At 37.3% G+C, this 24,530-nt stretch overlaps 1 protein-coding gene across 1 annotated transcript; it reads right to left on the minus strand.

Annotated features, from left to right (window-relative positions):
- Positions 1-1,759: 1,759 nt before the first annotated feature.
- Positions 1,760-22,986, minus strand: sepsecs (Sep (O-phosphoserine) tRNA:Sec (selenocysteine) tRNA synthase). The gene is made up of 11 exons (XM_056257836.1): positions 22,599-22,986; positions 20,421-20,575; positions 17,838-17,956; positions 17,547-17,705; positions 16,581-16,734; positions 16,261-16,363; positions 16,046-16,175; positions 14,024-14,115; positions 7,848-7,941; positions 5,943-6,033; positions 1,760-2,196 (listed from the first exon to the last, which is right to left on the minus strand). The coding sequence occupies exons 1-11, from the start codon at positions 22,710-22,712 to the stop codon at positions 1,950-1,952; spliced, it is 1,458 nt and encodes a 485-aa protein (XP_056113811.1). The 5' UTR covers positions 22,713-22,986; the 3' UTR covers positions 1,760-1,949.
- Positions 22,987-24,530: the final 1,544 nt, after the last annotated feature.

Below are 24,530 nucleotides of genomic sequence, written 5' to 3' on the forward strand. Positions count from 1 at the left end.
AAAAGGATAAGTGTAGCCTAAGTGGGAGGAAAAATCTGTATCAGCAAAACAGTAAGATAAACAATAAGAGGAGAGTTTCTTACTAAGAGACATAGCTTGTTGAATAGATGGAATATGGAGTGTAGCTGAGGGATCGGTGGATGAAGACGACAGTCTAAGAGAACAGCAGATGATGATCCGACATAAATCATTAACAGAAATGCTGCTGGACTGCACATAAAATGCATTACAGCGTAGCATGAGAAGCTGATTCAACACCTCTGACGTGAAAACAGATACTGTGCACCTTCCTCTGGCACGTCACTGAACAGATGCTATTAAACATGCTGGACTATTGTGTGGAGTTAAGACTTTAAACACTGCATCGTGCAACCACTTTGTGAATTTGAATGTCCATTCTTTAAAAAAAATAATACTCCAAATCTTTTTTATAGGTGTTTTGTGTGGCAATACCGAATGGTACATTGATGAGAGGGTAAACAGTAAGACATTGTCCATTATTAAACCTTCAAATGGACAAGAAACAAGCAAACAAATCGAAAAGGTTAAATAAAAATAAAAGAAAATAAGAAAAAAAATCCTTCTAATTGCTGGCAAATATTATTCGTTGTCAGTTACTGGTGAGCAAGATAGGCCTTTAATTTGATTCTAAATCCCAAGATGATCCCAAGTCTTATAAAAGGATTTAAGTGAGCCAGAGAGTGAGCTTCTTAACTTCAAGTCTAATACAGTAAAAAATGTCCTTTATCCAGCTGTCATGGGTCAGGGGAGAAGAATTCTTCCACTCAAGAAGGATAGCCCATCAGGCCGAGAGTGAAGTAAAAGCAACAACCTTGCGATGTCAAAGCAGGCCTAAAGGAATCCCCAAAGAGGACTTGAGAGGGATCAGGGTCTATATTAGAGATGAGAGCTTTTTAAGTGCGTCAAATACATTGGGCCAAAAAGTTTCTGTGGACACCTCCAAAATATCTGCAGGTGAATATTTGCAACGGGTGCAGACTGCATTCCAGTTCTGGAAAAATTTGACCAATTGGGCATTGGTCAAGTGGGCTCTGAATATTATTTTACACTAGTATTAAACCATGCCTGGCACATATGGGAGAGGATTGTACCTGGTTTAAGATGTTACGCCAAAGATCACTGGCTTCCGGTAACGTCAGGTCAGAGGTCTCTCTTCCGCCGGAACCAGAACCGTGTACGGCCATTAACGAAAGCCACTGATTATAGTTTATAAAGTTATAATTATGGATATGTTTCTTACAAAAACACATCGCTTTGCTTCAGAAGGCCTTTATTAACCCACTGGAGCCGTATGGATTACTTTTATGATGGATGGATGCACTTTTTTGGGCTTCAAAAACAAGCTCCCATTCACTCCCATTATATATATTTTTTTATATAACTCTGATTTTGTGTTTGGCTGAAAGAAGAAAGTCATATACAACTAGAATGGCTTGAGGGTGAGTAAATCATGGGATAATCTTTTTAGGTTGAACCATCCCTTTAAGTGCAGTCATTACCAGCACTGTCTATTATATCAGTACAAAAGAATACATTGCAGATAATAATTGTAGGGTTTGGTACATCAAGAGACTACATCTTTGTGAAATTTACATTACATTTCAGTGAATTTTCTTTCAATCTTTCTTTCAGTGTGTTATGATTTCAGTTATGATATTGTTTGGAACAGATAATTCCCTCTACATTTGTATATTCAACCACAATGATGTTCTAAAAAAACAACAACAGCGCCAGATGATTTAAAATTATGAAATAATCTGTATTTATTGTCAGTCAGGATACACAGCTTTCAAACACAAGTCTAAACACACAGAGGAAACAAACAGATGCATGTGTGGCCATACGGTGATATATCAACATTCACACACAAGGCTATTGCCACAATATCAAGTTATGAAAAAATGAATCCTATGTAAACAACCGGAGCATTAAGGGACGGTTTGGTCTTTCAAATCTTCAGCAGGAGATACTGACTCGCTCTTCTCTGCAGAGGCTTCTTTCCTAAGGCTCTTGAGGCATTTTTCGAGTCTCTTGATGCACAATGTTATATCTTCTTTGGTTATTCCAATAGCGGAGGCTGCATTAAGGTACGGGCACGGATAGGAATCCGTGTGTGACATGAAGCCATTGAACGTGTGTCCGCTCACGGTCTGTTCCACACCCAGTGGGACCACCCTGCAACAAGATTTTGCATGAATGAACAAGCCATCTGATTCATTTCCGCATTGCTTCTCCTACAGAAACATCACTGTTTTGTTCAGTACTTCTTCTGTGCAAGAGAAAGCAAACAACACTGCAAGAGACAAATCTTATATGCTTTACATCAGTACAAGTGACTGAAGTTGACTGAAATGATCAATTCTCAGATTTTGTTTAAGTTATCTGCACTTGCAGATAATATCATATTAATTAAATAAGATGCCATGTGAATGTATTTAAAGAGAGTACACCTTCATAACTTTATTTACTGTAGAAACTATAAAATATGCATACTAATGTGCAACTAACCCTAAACCAAACCTTAATCCTAACCTTAGTAAGTACATGTATTTAATTATTACTCAGTCAGTACTTAAATGTATAATTACACTGTAACAAAGCACCTTCAAATAAAGTGGAAGTTCTTATCACGCTTAAGTACAGTACACTAACAAGTGCACTTTGTAATAATGTTAAATGAACAGTTTTACTTTAAAGAACATGTTAACTCATTGTTTTAATACCGTAATTATTTGTCGTGTTTTAAAGAAGTACACTTGTTTTGATGTGTTGACTAACATACTAAAGTAAAGTACTTGATTATAATAAACTATTGTTTTATTCAAAATAATATATAGTTAATATATTTAACATACTAAATTGCAACTTTACAACAAATGTGTAATTATCAATATTTAAATACATGACATTCAACATTTTTATGTCCTTGTGCTATGGTTTTCTGCATGCATGACTAGCTACACTAAGAATCATTCTACAAAAAAGTTCCACTACATATATATACAGGTCCTTCTAAAAAAATTAGCATATTGTGATAAAGTTAATTATTTTCCATAATGTAATGATAAAAATTAAACTTTCATATATTTTAGATTCATTGCACACCAACTGAAATATTTCAGGTCTTTTATTGTTTTAATACTGATGATTTTGGCATACAGCTCATGAAAACCCAAAATTCCTGTCTAAAAAAATTAGCATATTTCATCCGACCAATAAAATAAGTGTTTTTAATACAAAAAAAAAAGTCAACCTTCAAATAATTATGTTCAGTTATGCACTCAATAGTCAATACTTGGTCGGGAATCCTTTTGCAGAAATGACTGCTTCAATGCGGCGTGGCATGGAGGCAATCAGCCTGTGGCACTGCTGAGGTGTTATGGAGGCCCAGGATGCTTCGATAGCGGCCTTAAGCTCATCCAGAGTGTTGGGTCTTGCGTCTCTCAACTTTCTCTTCACAATATCCCACAGATTCTCTATGGGGTTCAGGTCAGGAGAGTTGGCAGGCCAATTGAATACAGTAATACCATGGTCAGTAAACCATTTGCCAGTGGTTTTGGCACTGTGAGCAGGTGCCAGGTCGTGCTGAAAAAATGAAATCTTCATCTCCATAAAGCTTTTCAGCAGATGGAAGCATGAAGTGCTCCAAAATCTCCTGATAGCTAGCTGCATTGACCCTGCCCTTGATAAAACACAGTGCACCAACACCAGCAGCTGACATGGCACCCCAGACCATCACTGACTGTGGGTACTTGACACTGGACTTCAGGCATTTTGGCATTTCCTTCTCCCCAGTCTTCCTCCAGACTCTGGCACCTTGATTTCCGAATGACATGCAAAACTGAGCAACAGTCCAGTGCTGCTTCTCTGTAGCCCAGGTCAGGCGCTTCTGCCGCTGTTTCTGGTTCAAAAGTGGCTTGACCTGGGGAATGCGGCACCTGTAGCCCATTTCCTGCACACGCCTGTGCACGGTGGCTCTGGATGTTTCTACTCCAGACTCAGTCCACTGCTTCCGCAGGTCCCCCAAGCTCTGGAATCGGTCCTTCTCCACAATCTTCCTCAGGGTCCGGTCACCTCTTCTCGTTGTGCAGCGTTTTTTGCCACACTTTTTCCTTCCCACAGACTTCCCACTGAGGTGCCTTGATACAGCACTCTGGGAACAGCCTATTTGTTCAGAAATTTCTTTCTGTCTTACCCTCTTGCTTGAGGGTGTCAATGATGGCCTTCTGGACAGCAGTCAGGTCGGCAGTCCTACCCATGATTGCGGTTTTGAGTAATGAAACAGGCTGGGAGTTTTAAAAAAAAAGCATCAGGAATCTTTTGCATGTGTTTAGAGTTAATTAGTTAATTCAGATGATTAGGTTAATAGCTCGTTTAGAGACATGATATGCTAATTGTTTGAGACAGGAATTTTGGGTTTTCATGAGCTGTATGCCAAAATCATCAGTATTAAAACAATAAAAGACCTGAAATATTTCAGTTGGTGTGCAATGAATCAAATATATGAAAGTTTAATTTTTATCATTACATTATGGAAAATAATGAACTTTATCACAATATGCTATTTTTTTTAGAAGGACCTGTATATAAAAATATGTCATCCGAGCAAGTAGAATAAGAATAGAATTTTTTTGTTTGATGTAAACGGGCAAGGACGGATGACAGAAAACTGAAATTTCCAGTAGTATTGATATGGTAGTGGCACCATCATTTATTTCTACTGAAACATTAAACATTATTCTACTACTGTGATTTCTACTACATTAATCACTACTGTGATTTCCTAAGTATCAAACATACTTTACAGTAAGCTATTGATGAACGCACAAACCGAACCAAGATGTACCTTATCTAATGTTATGCAATTTGGACAATGAAAACAAAAGTTCTCAATACTTGTTACAAATAGTTGTGTCATCCTAATTATTACCACAATGATTAATTTCTTACTAAAAATGATAAATTAAACTGGTCGTCTAAAAGATTAATGAGGACAAATAGTTTCTCTTTCAAGGCAAAAGAGTTTTTAAAACAAAACATGAGCCAATTCAGAGTTTTACATGGCTCTTTCCAAATTCACTGACATTCAGTTCAATCTTAAATTATGGTGTCATATTTATTCATTGCACATCTATCACTGCAGATATAGTGCACAGTCTGTGACAGACTAAAAGGAGGTGGAGAGGATAATGCAACAAGATAAACCCTTGAGAATGAGAATGACTCCCATTTAAATAATGAAAGTGGACAGCAGAAAGAAAGTTTCATCAATATTTCAGCAGATCATCTAGTGTCCAGTAGAAAATATGCTAACACTTTATTTTACAGTGTCCTTGTTACACGTTGCATGTAGTTATTATAGTAATAACTATAAATTATGCATGATTACATGTAATGTAACTACCCCTAAACCAAACCCTAATGCTAACCTTATAGCAAGTACATGTAGTTAATTATTATTACTCTGTATTAAATGTGCAATTACACTGTAACAAGGACACCTTACAATAAAAAGTAAATATAATATAATATAAAGAGAAGAAAAATAATGTAGCTTTGGGATGGGAAAATATTAAATTAGTCACCTTTGTAAGCTACAGTGACCCCAGAAAATATTTTGAGACTTAAGCCATACTTTAAGTGGCATAAGGATAACAAGCACACTTCTGAATCACAACATTTCATGAAAAAAGCTAAGTTATTTAGTTAGTTAATTGTTAGGTTATAGATTATATAACAATAGACACATTGTTAAAAAGTAATTAGACACTTTCTGTTTGTCAAACAGTGGGGCATGCAGTTCATCACAGTTAGTTCTCATCTGTGTGAACTTGAGGAGACTGACTTCACATCCACTATACTTTTTCAAATGTTTGCTTTGAAGTGAAATTACAGGACAACATATATGTATATATGCTCACCTGGCCCCAGACACCTGTCTGGTGAAGAGCATGGAGCCCAGCTGAGTGACTGCTGCGTTACTGTGCGTCTGGAGACGGTTCAGTGACATAGCTGGAGTGCATAGGAACAACATTAGACAACTTTTCATACATTTGCACTTTTGTACATTTGTTTTAGTTTAAAAAAGACGCTTAATTGCTTAACTGAAATTTAACTAAAAATTATTTGTTTAAATTTAAATTAAATATAAATAGCTGAACTTTGCAGTGCTTTTCTAACCCACTTAAAGGAATAGTTCACTTAAATATAAATTCTGTCATCATTTACTCACCCTCAAGTTGTTTGAAACCTGTATGAATTCTTTTCTTCTGCTGAACACAAAAGAAGATATTTTGAAGAATGTCGGTAACCAGACAGTTGGTGTACCCCATTGACTTCCATAGTAGGAAAAAAAAATACTATGGAAGTCACTGATGTACATCAACTGTTTGGTTACCGACATTCTTCAAAATATCTTTCTTTGTGTTCAGCAGAAGAAAGAAATTCATACAGGTTTGAAACAACTTGAGGGTGAGTAAATGATGACAGAATTTATTTTTAAGTGAACTATTCCTTTAAGTAGGACTTAAGTACATCTTACAATTACTTCTTTGAAATGTGGTTAAAGTGTACTGCTGAATATACTGACGAGCATTTATATAACTAAAATACAAGTTTCAATAGAAATTACATTAAAGTATATGTCATGTATTTAAATATATTTTTAAGTACACATTTGTAATGAAGTTCCAATTTAGTACATTTAATATATATATATAACATTTAATGTTTTTTAGTATGTTAGTCAACACATCAAACTAAGTGTACATTAAAGCATGGCAAAAGATTATTAAACATACAGATTTAAAATCTACTTAAAGTAAAACTATTAATTTGATGATTTCAAAGTGCACTTTTTAAAAGTTTTTTTTAATTATTATTAATCATATTATATTTATATTAATACAACTAGGTTTCACAAAAGGGTGATTGACTGATAGCACCTCAAGAACGCTTAACGAGCCATATTACCATGTGTTGCGCGGCCTTGTGGGGACATTTATTTGGTCCCCATGAGGAAAATAGCTTATACATATTAATGATGGTTTCTGAAAAGGTAAAAATATTCAAATCTGTTATAGTAGGTTTAGGGGATAGAATATACAGTTTGTAGTATAAAAATCATTATGTCTATGGAAATTCCCAAAGGAAACCCAACGTGTCTATGTGTGTGTGTGTGTGTGTGTGTGTGTGTGTGTGTGTGTGTGTGTGTATGTGTGTTTGTTTTTGTGATATATGAGGACACAAATGTGTATAATGACATGCATATTACACTGGTATTACAACTTACACGTGATATATGAGGACATTGCATGTGTCCTCATATTTCAAATAGCTTAAAAAACATAAAAAACAATGGGTTTTTTTTTATGTAAAAATGCAGCATGTCTCCTGTGATGGGCAGGTTTAGGGATAGGGGCAGTGTAGGGGGAGAGAATATACAGTTTGTCCAGTATAAAAGTCATTACGCCTATGGAATGTCCTCATATATCACAAAAACAAAGCTGTGTGTGTGTGTGCGTGTGTGTGAAATGTTGCTTCCAAAAGAAAAAGAAAAATTCTGTCAAAATACATGATCACATTTGAACAGTTGTAAATAGATAAAAATGCCGAGATGCTCTTTGCAGTCAGATGGTGTAGTTACAGCATCTACCAGCAGGGGCTAACAGGTTTATGCTAACCAACCAAACCTTGTGCAACATGCAAAAACTTTTGGAACTATTTTCATTTACAATCAAACAATACTTGTTCATTAAACTGTTAACATAAAAGCAGCAGCAGCCCTCTTGCTCATATGACACGGCACTATATGTATTATTTCTCACCCAGTGATATTGGATTGTGTGGCGTATGCAGCAGTCTCTCCCCGTGGCTCTCAGCTAGAGCTTTCAGCTCCTGTGCCAGGTGGCTGTACAGCTCCTGTGGGCCATACAAAACTCGTTATAAATAGCTTTCCACACTCCACTTTACACACCTTTTTCTGTCGCACATTCTGTTTTCTGCTCATGTAGCATTTCTGTGTCTGCTGGCCTTCAGTACACCCACCACCTGCATCATTCTCCAGCCCCCTAGCTCTCCTTTCCAGGCAAACACACCGCCTGCTTTCCCATCTGAAGCTGTAATCTAATTGCGTCAACAGAATCAGCTGTGTTGGCAGAGTTGTGGGTCCACCACTGGGATCAATTATAAATGAACAGTAAGAGGTTACGGCCCCCCATTATGATGCTGTTAGTAAGACAGTACGAAAACGCAGAGACAATAACCTGCTATCTTTGACAGTTCATATTATGCAGCAGCCCACATTATGCAAACGAAATTCATCCTAGCAAGCAGATGGAAAACCCTAGCAACCAAACACCACTGCCCTAGCAATCACCCACAAGACTATAGAATTTTTGCACAGGCAAAAATGTCGAAATGTAAAGAATTCAAAAATACGGACAAATCACCCTAGTGAAAATGCTTTAAATGTGCACTTTAAATATTTTAAATAAAGGTAAATATGAAATTTACACTTTAAATAAAAAAAAGTTAATATTGAAAAAAAAACTGTACTTGCAGATATCAATGAAATATCAATGAAATAAAAGGCCACTGAAGTGTACTTAAGGAGAGTACACCTTCATGACCGTCTTAACAGACTTAAGTACACTTAAAATTTGTACTTTGTACTTGTCAGGGTTCTGATACGCGTTATCTGTATTTGTGTTACTATGAGTTGGTTTGCCCTGTCATTTGTCTCCTTGGTTACTGATTGATTAGCGTGCACCTGGTGTTGTTTTGCTTGATTAGTTCACTCTGTTAAGCCCTGTTCTGTTCAGTTCTTTTTCCGATCACGTCTTTGTTATCTGTTATTAAACACCGGACTGCTGCACTAGAATCCTGTTTATTTTGGCATCTTTGCCTCAACCATACGTGACAGAAGATCGGACCGACTATGGATTTAGCAGCAGTCAGAATCCTCCTGGTCTCACAGGGGAACCAATCCCTGGAGGCGCACACACAGGCGTTCTTGGAGCTACAACATCTGGTTCATTATGATGACGCAAGCCTGCGTGTGTTTTTCCAGGCAGGCCTCAATGAAAGAGACGAGACGAGCCTCCAGCGAGCTTTAAAGACTAAGTGGAATGGGTCCTTTTCCACAATGGTTTCCCATTTACGATCTGCGAGAGCAGGGAGGAAATCAGCGCTCCAGCCACCACCAACAGCCCAGCACCAGCGATACCTGTGCCCCCCGCAGATGATGAGCCAGAGCCAAAGCCAAAGCCAGTGCTAAAGATCGCCCCAGAGCCCGAGCCAGCCCCGTCTAACAAGGGGTGTGAGCCGACATCTTCACCGGTGCCTGTGGACCTATTGGTGGAGTATGAGGGGAAGAACCGGAGCCCTACTCCCTCTACTATGGCAGAGGAGGATTTAATGGACTTGTAGTGAGTGTATCTTTCCTGTCCCATCACCAAGCCCTGTGTTATTGATATCAGTGTTGCCACCAAGCCTACTTCTCCCATCTCTTCTGAAAGTTTTAAGTCTGCCTAGTAAAAACTGTATGCCTGTTCCCTGTCAGCCAAGCGGATGGTTCAAGAGATGTCCACCTGTTCCGTGTCAACCAAGAGTGTCATTCAAGAGGGAGTTGTCTGTCCTGCGTATTTGTGAATTCATGTTTGCGCTACCCAGTCCCTGTCTGCACTGTCTTCTCTCAGCCCTTCAGCTCCTTCCACGCTGGCTCCACCTCCCCTCCAGGATGTGCTATGGTCCTCGAGTTTGACAGTCCAGCTCAGGAGTGTCAACCCACTAGCTCCACCTAGAACTTCCTTGCCGGTCACTCGATCTCTGCCTGTCGACCCTGGCTCCTCGCCCATTCGACTCGACCGGGCTCGTCCCTCCGGCTCCGCCTTGGTCGGTCTTCACACTGCCTGCCCAATGAACTTCCGGGGCATCAGCTGCACTTCGTCCCTTCACCCCTTTGGCTCCATCGGGCTCCTCCTTCCCTTCAGCTCCGCCTTGGTCCTCGATCGCTCCGCCTTCGCCTCAGTCCTCAGTCCTGAGCTGTGTTCGAAATCATCCCCTATACACTCATTCACTATTCTCTACATTACTCCAGTAATATAGTCCACTTAAAGGAGTGAATGAAAGCAAGTGAGAGAATTCGGACACTGAGTGCACCGGAAGGGCTGCCGCTTTTGCATAGCAAACTGGCAGCTCCTGTAGTAAGATGAAAAGATTTAGAACTCTGTCATGGAAACTATGTTTAAACCTTAATTGAACAATTCACCTGTATGATATTACACTGTAGCCACATTGGACCAGCGGTTTGGAAAATGTATGGATGATTCAGCTACGGACTGCATCTTCCGGTCGCAGGAATTAACGCAGGAAGTAATTCGGCGCGCGACTCGCATTGTGCATTATCGGTATTCTCTAGCCGTTCAGCATAGATAGGTTGTGCACTCGTTATTGTGGTGCATTTTGGGATTGAATGAGTGCATTTAAAATAAATTTCAACTAGAATACTTTTTGATTTAATTGCAATTAACATCTAAATAAGTGTTGGAAAATTACATTCAGCTTGCATTTAAGTATGTTCTTTTATAGTATATTATTTCTGTAACAAGTACTCTTTTTGAAAAGTATGCTAAAGTGCACTTCCTTTTTCTCATGGGGACAGTCCAAATATTCTTTCTCTTTTGGCTAAAACATGTTAGACCACCAAATCTGACCATAGAGAACATCTTATATGATCAACAAAGGTGGTAAATTATTAATAATCCGGATGCATTAGCAGTAAATCAATATCCCCTTAAGTTCCTTATCACATAATGGCTAGTGGTATTTTGCTCCATGTACCCAAGTCTCATTGGGATAATATGCCCACCTGCCAGTGGTTCTCAACCAGGGGGCCTCAGTAAACTTCCAAGGGGGCCACAGAATGACTATGTTGGTTAAAGGTGCGGAAAGCGATTTCTGGATGTCTCTTTTATCATAGTTGAAGCAAAGCAAAATAATGCTTTGCGAAAAATAAAGCAAATATGATGAACGAACAACAAGGAAGAAAAAAAAATTACATACAGTACACAAGAGAATATACAAGCAAGAGTTTGTTGTTAGACACCAGCAGCACACGAGCTCCAGATGAACAATGACACTCAAAACTGTCCTGTTACTATAGCTAACATCACAACACCAGCATATCTTGGTTCTGTGAAACATAGCAAAACCAATGTTCAATGTTCAACCAATGTACTCGCATATGGGGCAGAAACAACGCAACCTCTGCATCCGTTTTCCATTTCCTGCTTCAGCCTCTCTAGACCTGGAAAGCTTTTCTAATATTAATGCGAATCCTAAAGCTCTTGCCTGATCATAACCCCTATTTTTCCAGTGATATTCCTCTGACCTTTTCTCTTTTGTAATCTCTCTCAGCCATCTCTCTTTCTACAGTCTTTCTTCAAATCTTCCTCTTGCTCACTCTCTCGCCCCCTACTGCTAATTGGCTACAAATGTGTTGTGGCACTTGGTCCAATCCACTTTCAACAGCGTTTCTCAGAAATCGCTTACTGCAAGCTGCTGCAGATGAACTGACAGGAAATCTTCAAGATCGAAGAATTTAATTTGGAGTACAATTTGAACTTGTAAACCTCTGATGATCTGTGTGTTATTATACTAATACTAATATCCTAATATCCTAAGTTTCTCATGTTGCGGTCTGTATCTGTGTTTTGTATTCCTGTATCTATTTTTTTTTAAGTAATTTGTTTTTATTGCAATTTTATTAAAGGGCACCTATTATGCCCCTTTTTACAAGATGTAAAATTGGTCTCGGGTGTCCCCAGAATGTATTTGTGAAGTTTCAGCACAAAATACCCCACAGTTAATTAATTATAACCATTTGAAAATGTCATTTTTGGGGGCCGTTTTAAAAAGAGCTGTTTTGGTGTGTACCACCTTAAATGTAAATGAGCTGCATATCCCCGCCCTGCCTTTGGATGAGGGCGTAACTTGCAGTCGGTCTAAGCAGAATGAGAGAGACCCGCTGTTTTGTATGTCATTCAGCCGTAACGTTACATGTTTGAATCAGAATCAGACCCAGATGACGAAGAGACTCCGGCAGAATAAACACAAACGAGAATGGACCAGGACGTCTCGGAATGGTTCTTTGATACATGTATGTACTTATAGAGTTGTAATCGCGTCCCCTTTGCAATTATGGATGTGCTACACAGACACACACAAACTGTGATAACGTTGGCGCAATTTTTTGAAACTACAAACACATACTGTGATAAAGTTTGCTACGTACAAGCGAAATTACATTTATGCGAGGGACCTGTTGCGTGCGTCATGTTTACATTACTTGTCATACAGGCGCTTATGTGGCAAATGTGAGAAGATGGCTACAGAACAAGAAAATATATGCAGTTTTTAATACAATATCTTAAATATATATATATTTATAAACGTGTGGTTACACACTATACAAACCAGGCTTAAATTATATAGGCCTACACAGACATCCTACGACGACGACGACAACAACTTTAGACGCATTTGTTGTTGAATTGGCTGACATCGACTGAAATGACTATTTGCTCAAAAATCATAAAATACACTTAACGTTACTGGAGGTGACGTTGGATCGCAAACAGTAGACGACGATCCACACTTGAGGATTAACTTTGAAGCAAGACCTGCTTTGAATTGACCCTCGTTCACAAAACAGTCAGTCAGAAAATGATTCTCTCAAACATAAACTTATTTACGAAGGAAAGGTGTCCTCTTAAACTTCCAAAATACAATACATCCACTGTGTTTTCAGTGGAAAACTACTATGTATGTCATTATTACATCCCATCCCACAACGGAACACTTATGTTTCTAGGAGACATCACCGGCTGTCGTTAAAACAATGGAGGATGGTGTACAGATCACAGAGGGAGGGGTCTGCCTCAACCACACTGTCAATCAAACCCCTTTCCCATGTTCTACGTCACAAAAAGCTGAATCTTAGAACAGCTCGTTCTGAGACCGTGCTTATGATTTATTGAGATTGTAAAAAAACCACTGGGTGGATTTTTATCATTCTAGGGTGGTTTTGCTCACACACTGCCAACACACATTTATGTTCAAACACCATGTAAAAGTGAATTTTGCATAATAGGTGCCCTTTAACAGGATCAGTGGTTTGGACCTGGGGGACCGCTGGAGGGTTCAGAGGGTAAATTTTTGTTCTGTTTATTGTGAAGAAACTTTTGGGTAATTGTATGTGATCCTATATAAAGAATCAATAAAAAATGAATTACTCCTCCCCAAAAAAAGAAATCACTTACACTTACACCTTTAAACTAATTGCCTCCAACTAAACTAAAAGTAAAAGTACTAAAATTACAAACTGAAATAAAACTAAAATTGAATTAAAAAGAAAATATATGAAAAATATTTAGAAATGTATTTTAAAAACAAAAACTAATAAAAATGACAAAAGTATAAATCTAATTTTTTATATATAAATGTGTTTAATATTAATAAAAACTAATATATACATAATACTAAATTAAGAAATAAAAGTGAAAATAAAAATAAATTATTTATAAATATAAAAAACAAAACAAAAATAATTCACATAAAATTTCAAAAAAAATTATTAAAATGAAAATATACAGTATTTAAATAATGTCAGTATATAAATAATACTAAATTAACAGTCAAACTGCCCAGCTACAATTGAAGAGTTCAGATGCAAAAGCCTCTAAAAGCCATCTGAAATTTTCTTCTAAAATGATCATTTTTATCAAGCTCGTATATTTAAGTTCAATCATTTCACTTGAATGGCAATAAAAATTACCCATTAATTGTCATTTAAGTGAAATTACTGAATTTAAATATACGAGCTTGATAAAAATGATCATTATAGAAGAAAATTTTATATGGCATTTAGAGGCTTTTGCATCTGAACTCTTCAATTGGAAGTTATGAGCCCAGCTGCTTTTTTTTTTTTTTTTTTTTTTACCTTTCTCTCAGACAGAAGTTTCTTGTAGCCGCTGGCCCCCAGTGTGAGCAGCGTAATGAGGACGTCTAAAGACGGGGAAGCAGAAGCTCGACCTGGACAAGAGCAGGTAATCTCAATGACTTTAACATCAACAGCTTGCAATAGTACTTGTTGTAATGCATTAAAGAAATGCTTCTCATTGCAACACTTTATTGCAGTTCATAGAGAATGTCAAGTACAAACATAAGAAGGATGCATGTATCAGTACCAGTTATCAGTACCATAACAGTTATCAGATTTTTTAAGAATTTAGCACTATTGACTGATATTGGATGTTTAATTATAAATGTGTTTTCCCTATTTCTGTATTTAGACTGGGATCTAATGGTAATCTTTAAAAACAAAAATAATTTAAAGAGTATCTATTATGGACTTTTACAAAGTCTTGGTTTTGGTTTCTACTAGAATAGTTTTTCATGCTTGAATGTTCAAAAACACATTATTCTTCACATATTTTTACATTGTTGCAGCACCTCCTTTCCCAGTCTGTCAGTAACACTTTGTTCCTGTATCTATGAAACCCCTCCTTCCGAAAAGCCACGTCCCTTACCATAACTGCGCATTTTAACACACTACAACCGCAACTCAACCGCGCCTCATTCCTTTTATTTTGCATACGCCTTGGGAGGAAATTATTTAAATGAGGAATATTACTGTCACATGTATGCTCTTTTTTGTTTAGTTTCTGTGTTCCCGCTTTCCTTAGTTCCTTGTTAATCTCCTTGTTTCCTAATTAGTAAACACCTGTTCTGTTTCAGTCATCCTCTGTGTATTTCATTTCCTGTGTTCCATTGTCCGGTCTCGTCCATGTTATATGGTTGTGTTACATTATTCTGCAGCGATTTCAAAGTATTTCTTTGTTACTGAAATAAAGTCTAAAATATAGCTTGACTAAGTGATCCAACTCTGCCATGTCCTCTATCAGTAGGCTATGCAATGAACACTGATCGAATGCGTTATTCTCTACATTTCATTTCGACTTTTTTTCTCGAAACACAACGACTATTCTCGGAATTTAATGAGTTTATTCTCACGATTATTTCTACTTTTTTTTCTCGAAATTTAACGAGTTTTTTTCTCGAAACACGACTTTATTCTCGAAATTTAATGAGTTTATTCTCAAGATTGTATTTCGAGTTTTTTTCTCGAAATTTAACGAGTTTTTTCTCGAAACACAACGACTTTATTCTCAATATTTAATGAGTTTATTCTCAAGATTGTATTTCGAGTTTTTTCTCGAAATTTAACGAGTTTAATTTCGCATTATAATGACTTTAATCTCGAGATGGTTTTATTTTTTTATTATTGCTTGGCCCTAATCCTCTTCCGTAATGTTGTGATGCCTAAATTTCGCTTGCAGCATTTAAAACAACCGATTTTAGTTTTAAGTATTTATTTTTTAGTTGTTTAGAGAAAACATTATAGAATGATAGTTATTGGTAATAACATGAACATTATTATCTGCTTGCTGTATCAGCCTGAATTTTAATACTGGTTCATTCCCTTATAGTGGTGCAAATCCTTTGGATTTGATAACCTCTGCAGTAAAATGCATAAGCAGTCACTCGTTTGACAATGGACCAAATTACAAGCGTTTTCCACTGTCTAACTCACTCTAGCACACTCAGTGAATCAATAATATTAGGAGTGTTTGGGATTTCCTCTGCAGTGCAGAAAAAAGTGGGAGGGATATGTGGGAGCCAGCAGAGAGCCGTTCTAATGTGGCACACTGCACAAACAAAAACTCTTTCTAGATTTCTAGAGATAGTGTACATGCAAGAGGAAATAAATGGAGTATGAAAAATACACATTCAGACAGACCACTTTTACAGTAAATATTCAGTATGTTTAAAGGGATGGCAGTATTTTAGTCTTGTATTTCAGACTCTTCAATTGCAACTGCAAATGTCTGACTTCAGACATTAAGTTTGTAACAGATCACTCATCTACAACATGTTTGCTGTTTAAAGAAAATATGCATACCAGGGTACATCTTACTGATCTCCTTAATGAAGCTCTCATCAAACCCTGCGACGATGGCACCACCAACTGGGACCATGAAGTTTTTATCAAGACTTTGGACAAAGGCATCGATTCTCCCAACACGAGCCCCCTATAAAAACACCTCATAAGCCAATTTGGTTTCATTGAAATAGAGTAAATGATTGCAGTAAATTTACACAAAAAAAGTATGTTACCTGCTGAATAAGGTGCATACATTTGGATGATTGCATTCCATAGGCATTATTGACTATGTGAGGAATATCGTGTTTGGCACACAGAACAGCAAGTTCCTCTAGCCTGTAAAAAGAAACAAAATAAAGTGACTATGCAATATATGTATATATATACCCCCATTAGTGTTTCACAAAAGAAAGAAAATAATATGGGGTCGGATTGTTAGTGAGTAAATGATGACAGATTTTTCTTTTTTTGTTGAACTGTTCCTTTAAACTTTATGTCTACATGCTTACGGAAACTTTGCAGGCTAAAGATTTGTTTTAGTAAAGAAACTGACCTGTCAGGGACACGTGGCGCAAAACAGGATGTTGTGGAATGGACACAGAGGATGTTTTTAGCACCCAACTCCTCAATCTTCCTCTCCACTTCCTCCATGTTTGTTCTCAGCTCATCTCCTTCCAAGACATTCTCTATCACCACAGGTTCAAACCCTTTCAAAAGTTGGAAAACATTTGATGTACTTTTGTGAAAAGAGTCTATTTTACAATTATTTTCTACACTAATATAAAGGAAAGCGCCATGAGGGTCAACTGTGACATATTCAGGTCCCACTTTATATTAGGTGTCTTTAACTACAATGTACTTATTCTGATCATGTTGTACTGAAAAACTGTTGTACTGTTGTACTTGATGCTACAGAGAGGGATACGGGTAAGGTTAAGGCCTAAGGGAAGGGTCAAAAGTGTAATTGTAGATGCAATTCCAGAAATTATTGAATTGCATCTACAGTACTGTAATTACCTACATGTAGCTGTAGGTTTTTTTTTTTTTTTTATATGTGCAAAGTAAAAACATGTATGTACACAATAAGTGCATTGTATCAAATGATTAATTTAAATTTTAGTACACAGTAGGTAAAGACCCTTCATATAAAGTGGGTCCTAAAGGGTTACACTTTATTTTAAGGTGTCCTTGTTACAGTGCAATTATACATTTAAGTACTGAGTAAAATTAATTAAATACATGTACTTACTATAGGGTTAAGGTTAGGATTTGGGTTTGGTTTAGTTGCATGTAATTATGCATAATTTATAGTTATTATTATAGTAACTACATGTAAGACGTGTAACAAGGACACTGTAAAATAAAGTGTTACCTAGAAATATATATTTTTCAATAACAAAAATGACAAACGCATATAACAAAATAACTGAAACTAAACTAAAAAATAAATTTAAAAGCTATTAACACAGGTGTTCTCTGTGGTGGGCTGTATTGAAAACTGGCCCTCAGGGAATCTTACCAGCAGTCACCATGGATTTGAAACAGGACTTCTGGTCAATGCGAGGCCAGAGGATGTATCGCGCTCCTGGCCTCCTGTGTCTCAGGGTGAGGAAACACAACGTGAGACTCATTCCTGTCGCCATGGGGACCACAAAGCACGAGGACACACTCCTAACACCTGTGAAAACAGTACCAAATATGCACAAAAACACTGGATTACAAGCGAAGGCTTGCTGTTTGCTTGTTTGTTCTGCTTAGTGATGTGTCCCATTACCAAGCATGTTGTTTAATAAAACATCACAGAAAGTACCTGTAAACTTCAGCACATCCAGAACTACTGAATTAGTGATTTTATTCAAGAGGCTGGAACCAGCAGCCTTAGGCTGAACAGCAGCAATGTCACCCGATCGGCCGATTCCATGGATCAGTCTGAGGGGAAAACACCAAAGCCTTATAGTAAAAGGCAGATTATTGTAGAAAATTCTGTTTTTTCCCCATAAAATATATATTTTTTAATAAATTGCCCATATTATGCTATTTTAAAGGTTCCTAGTTTTGTTTTGGAGGGCTCCTACAATAGGTTTACATGCATCCAAGTTCAAAAAACACTTTAGTTTTCTCATAAGATACATTGCAGCATCACTTCTTTTTCTCACAGTGTCTGAAAGGGTTTGATCAAGGATACGGTCTCTCTAAACCCCTCCTTTACGAGAGCCTACTCTGCTCTGATTGGTCAGATGGATCAGTTTGTTATGATTGTTCTATTCTGCTCTGGGTTTCATTTCCCACAGCCAACTATGGTCGCGAGTTCCATCATTATCAATAGAATTCAATGGAACTTTTGCGACCATAGTTTGCTAATAATTGTTTTGGGATACACACCCCAGATTGGTCAGATGGCCCAGTCTGTTGTGATTGGTCAGATGGCCCAGTCTGTTGCGATTGGTCAGATGGCCCCGTCTGTTGTGAATGGTCTGATGGCCCAGTCTGTTGTGATTGGTCAGATGGCCCAGTCTGTTGTGATTGGTCAGATGGCCCAGTCTGTTGCGATTGGTCAGATGGCCCAGTCTGTTGTGATTGGTCAGATGGCCCAGTCTGTTGCGATTGGTCAGATGGCCCCGTCTGTTGTGAATGGTCTGATGGCCCAGTCTGTTGTGATTGGTCTGACGGCCCAGTCTGTTGTGATTGGTCAGATGGCCCAGTCTGTTGTGATTGGTCAGATAGTCCAGTCTGTTGTGATTGGTCTGATGGCCCAGTCTGTTGTGATTGGTCTGATGGCCCAGTCTGTTGTGATTGGTCAGATGGTCCAGTCTGTTGTGATTGGTCAGATGGCCCAGTCTGTTGTGATTGGTCAGATGGCCCAGTCTGTTGCGATTGGTCAGATGGCCCAGTCTGTTGTGATTGGTCTGACGGCCCAGTCTGTTGTGATTGGTCAGATGGCCCAGTCTGTTGTGATTGGTCAGATGGTCCAGTCTATTGTGATTGGTCTGATGGCCCAGTCTGTTGTAATTGGTCTGATGGCCCAGTCTGTTGTGATTGGTCAGATGGTCCAGTCTGTTGTGATTGGTCTGATGGCCCAGTCTGTTGTGATCGGTCTGATGGCCCAGTCTGTTGTGATTGGTCAGATGGTCCAGTCTGTTGTGATTGGTCAGATGGCCCAGTCTGTTGCGATTGGTCAGATGGCCCAGTCTGTTGTGATTGGTCAGATGGCCCAGTCTGTTGCGATTGGTCAGATGGGCCAGTCTGTTGTGATTGGTCTGATGGCCCAGTCTGTTGCGATTGGTCAGATGGCCCAGTCTGTTGTGATTGGTCTGACGGCCCAGTCTGTTGTGATTGGTCTGACGGCCCAGTCTGTTGTGATTGGTCAGACGGCCCAGTCTGTTGTGATTGGTCAGATGGCCCAGTCTGTTGTGATTGGTCAGATGGTCCAGTCTGTTGTAATTGGTCTGATGGGCCAGTCTGTTGTAATTGGTCTGATGGCCCAGTCTGTTGTGATTGGTCTACCGCTTACAGCGAGTGTCGGAAACCAAACGCCCATAACTATATCTGAATTTCAGCTATGGAGGCTTCCTCAGCACTTGATGCAGTGATACGAAAAGTAACGATGGCGTTGGTTTTACTGTATCAATTCAACCCCGAGTCCTCATCATGCAAAGTGTATGCAAAGTGGATTTGCTTTTGCTGCACAGAAAACAGCATCTTCTCAACACGTTGAAAACACGAACCAAACTCTTCCAGTCTCGGCAACAACTACAGTGTTTGAGGGCGGGGCAAAATAGATGCTGTTTGCAGGCAGCCAATGAAGACCATACAGTACACTGGCATTATGCAAATGTACTACAAACCTATGTAGGTTTTTGCAGGAAGTAAACAATAACTCCATTTATCTGCACTTTGCAGACCTTTTACATTCGCAAACAACTATATTACACACTAGATGAAAAGTAATATCTGAAAAAGCATAATAGGGGCACAATAATTAACAATACACTCATGTCACGATTTGGTTTGATACACAATACTAATCTCACAATCCGATACTTTAAACAAATCCAAATTTAAAATGGTACGTTTTTTAATTATTACTTCTAAGACCTATGATAAACAAATGACAAAAAGTACTGTTCATAAAAATGCTACATTTGGTATGAAATCAGGACTTGGGTAGTTTTGGACTCAGTACTTCTTCCCCATGTACAGGGAAATGGAGACACCAGAATAGAAATAGCAAGTGCAAATGTGTGACCCTCTGGGTTTACCATATTTGATGCTTAATTAAACCTACATGATGCATATTGTTGCAGTTTTGTATTGTGATATCTTGTGACACGATATATTGTTACTTACACCCATTAAGTAATGAATTCACATGAATTTCTTAAATGTGTCCAACCTGTAATGTCTCCTGGCCACCAGGCTGGAGGCGACTCTGCCCTCTCTCTCTCCCACACCACAGTTCCCTAAGAAGTTGTTGCTGTCCATGACGGCCAGCTCATTTAGAAAGAGCTCTATGGTGCTTTCACTCCATCCCTCCTCTGGACATTTGCCCTACAAGGAAAGAGAAACCTGATAGTCAAAAGCACCCATTTATGTGTCCACCATGATAAAAAATCTTTTGAAAATCTAGTTTAAAGTCGGCATGAAACGGAAGTTGCGATAGTCTTTTCTTCCGTATTGTGACGTATATCCAAGTGAAACGGCTTCTGGAACAAGAAAAAAACGTAGAGCGGGACTTAATTGTTAATTGGGACTAAAAAGTTGGGTGTTGTTAACTAAATGGAGGAAGATATGAATGCTAGTTGTGGAGGGTATTTAGTCCCACTCTCCGCCGAGACATGAAGAGAACAGACGTCGTTTGGAGGGGAGATTAACGTTTTTGATTAAAGATTTGAGTGCACATAAATAAATAAAAAATAATAATGAAATGTTAAATAATTTATAATAAACACTGCAACATGCTGTAAAAAAAAAAATAAGAACTGAAATTTTGATTTCATGGCGACTTTAAAAACACATGTGCAACTCGTGTTGGTTTCATAAGGATCTAAAAAATTGTATAACATAACTTTGCACACATGTGAGCGTACACATCTTAATCTTTATTTTAAAAAAGGTAAAGGTTAAGAGTTTTTTTATTATTATCAATTCCTACATATAAAATTTGGAGGCATGCACATGACATATTACAACCTGAACTAACCATTTCTTGTAATAAAAAATTCAAACTATCTGATATTTTTAAGAGACTTATTGCCCCTTCCTTGTGAAGAAGTGCGCTTAATTTTATTGAATGTGCACTTGTAGTGTACATCAAATCTTAAAAGTATATTTTTAATAAACTGTGCTTGCAGATAATATAATATTGATGAAATAAAAGGCCACTTAAGTGTACTTAAAGAGAGTACACTAACATGACTGTTTCTTAACACACTTAAATACACTTTTTTAAAAGTGCACTTTGTAATTATGTCAAATTTAAAGTTTTATTTTAAAGTACATTTTAACAATATTTTGTCGTGTTTTAATGAAGTACACTTATTTTGATGTGTCGACAAACACATGTAAAGTACTTGATTATAATGTTATGTCTTGACATTAACATCATATGCGTTATTCAATATTGAAAGTTATATATTTTAGGTTATCCCCCGGTTTCACAGACAAGGCTTAAACTTAGTCCTAGACTAAAATGCATGTTTAACTGAAAGCAACTTTCACTGACATATCTTAAAATATATACAATGCCATTGTTTTGTCTCAAGATGCACACCAGTAATGTTTTTTTAAAGCACGTTTATAAAAGCTATTTGTCCTAATTGAACTAAGGCCTAATCCTGGCTTAATCTAAACCCTGTCTGTGAAACCAGGCCTGTATGTATGTACTAACTTGCAACTTACGTAATCATTATAAATGTTTAATTACAATGTACTGTACTTAATCATACAAACACGTTTCAACCGAATGACATTTTAGATTGCCATAAATGCTTGTCAATACATTCAGCAATACATTTAAAAGACAATAGAATTATGAAAATAAAGATGTACTTAAGTTCTACTTAAGTGGGTCAATAAAACACTATTAAATTCAGCTAACTGCCTTTAATTTAACATGGAATTGAGTGTCCTAAAACATTACATTCAGTTTGCACTTATATATAGCCGTATTCGTACTCTTATTGTACTCTTGTATCTAAACTGTAATGCAACTGTCTAACAACAAAATGGTTAGACAGTCAGGAGGGTCAGCAAGGCTCATGTTTTTTTCTGCATCACATGACTGATTTCTGATGACGGATGAGTTTTTTTGTTTTATTAAGCAGAGAAGTTTTGTTATAAATATTGACTTTTTGCATCAAATTAAGATTCATTTAAATTCAGAAATAAAAAATGTGCTCAACATAGAATGCATTTTAAATGTTATAAAATATGTTATATAATATCATTTTAAAGGTCCAGACAAAAAAGAGCGTCATGGCATTAACCCATGTCTCCTTCTGTCAAACGAGCACATGGACATGTAAGTTAAGTCAGTCAGCAGTTGTCAATCTATTAATCATACAATGATTACCTGCTGTAAAAGGACTCGGATGAGCTGTTCATGACCGCGACGAGCCTGCAGACCCTGTCGCACATATGAGGACGAGACCAATTTTTCGCTCAGGATGAAATTTTCGTTGTTCATGTCCTTTCAGTCTTTACAAAGCGCTGCTGGTGAATATGACAGTGGCAAGCGCGTGCTGAGTGACGTGCAGACACGACCAGCTGCTGCGGGACACTGAAGTTTGTCGCTGAGTGTCTAAACAGTGGTTTCAGTGATGTGCTTGCGTGACTGTTACGCTACGGATAAGCAAATGTTAGGTTAAACATTTTCTAATATCTCTGAGTCAGCATGAGTTTCAAATCGATCAGCTTAAAGTGTACTGTTTACTTCCAGGTCGAAACTCCACCCATTTAATGACGTCTGTATTTCAAAGTAAAAGCCCTTTGACATCAGCGAATTCATGCACCGTTGCAATCCTTACATAGGAAAAACTTTATATAATTATTAGTGCTGTCAATCGATAAAAAAAAAAAACGAATTCATCGCACATTTTTCTATAATTAATCATGATTAATCGCATCTAACATTAAAGCTTTTTATATTTTTTTATTGTAATAATTTATTGTCATTTAATCTCCAAATTAATGTAAAACAACAAAGTCAGAAACCTATATTTTAAATAGCATCTTTTTATGAAAGAAGATCAGTATCACCGATACAAAACTGCTACTGATGTCTCTATAAAAGTGATTTCTTCGTAATTTTTGCCATTAATTATAGGCATTCAGCATTACTTGAAAGCTATACATTTTTGACATTTATTAGGCTTTAAAAAATAGAACAACTTTTAATTTAAGTGAACTTAAGTGAAAAATCTTCACATAGACCCATTATAATAAATGTTACATTTTATCACAAATACTAAAAAATTGTATTGCCCTGTTAAACATAAAAAGTTATTGTTTACATTGTTGTTGATGTAACCTTGTAAACAGTGCTTTTAGATATTCAGATAGGTCTAGCAGTATAGGATATATACAGAAATTGAATAAGTTATCAAACACTTCAGTCTTCACTGCATAAATTATAAATGAAAGCTACAAAAGTTATTCACTCAAGAGCAGTGAGGGATTTTGTTCTTTGATTATCCTTGATGACAGACAGCAGCAGGTTTATTAGGCTGGTGTTACTTTAACTGCGGATTACTTAAACTGCTGTTACTGCGGATCTGAAACACATTTTCTCACAACTCCTTACGTTCATTTAAGACTTAATTTAACTGTGCTTGCGAGGATACTCTCCAAAACTGGCATTTTGGTATAACATTGTGTTTTTGTCCATTCTAGGCTATATCTGAAGCAGCTTGTGCGAACGAGTCGTATGTGTCACACAGACAGGTTTCACAGACGTGCATGCCAGTACTGCACTGTGTTCTTTTTTGTGTCTCATCGTGCCTGAATGGTTTAAAGCATTTGCATTTATATGAGCGTCAATTGTGTTAAATATTTATAATGCAGCTTTAACCTGAAATTGATTAATTTTGACAGCCCTAATAATAACAATTATTATTGTTATTAATATAAGTTTATTTGGCCTATACATTTTCTTATCTCTCATTTCGAAGGATGCATTCTCCAGAGGGCGCATGTCTTATTTCAGAACAGTAACCATTATAAAATTGACAATTATTCCTAGTGAAGCATAAATTATTGTAATTTCTTAATGACTTTGGAATGTATTGGTCAGTTTACTGAAATGAAGCAGTATATTGGCCGACAAATGCGACCTCCGTATGATGCAGCTTTCAAAATTAAACAAGGCATCAGCATATCGATTTTCGATAAATTCAAGGTAATTGGTAAAAGTTAGTCATTCCAAAAACAAAATCATGAGACCCATAGCAATGTCAGAAATAGAGATCTTAATGTTGCACATTCTGTAAAGGAACACAGATGAATT

Source organism: Rhinichthys klamathensis, unplaced genomic scaffold (assembly GCF_029890125.1).
Source record: "Rhinichthys klamathensis goyatoka isolate OS25496 unplaced genomic scaffold, OSU_Roscu_1.1 h1tg000145l_1, whole genome shotgun sequence".
Lineage (NCBI taxonomy): Eukaryota > Metazoa > Chordata > Actinopteri > Cypriniformes > Leuciscidae > Rhinichthys > Rhinichthys klamathensis.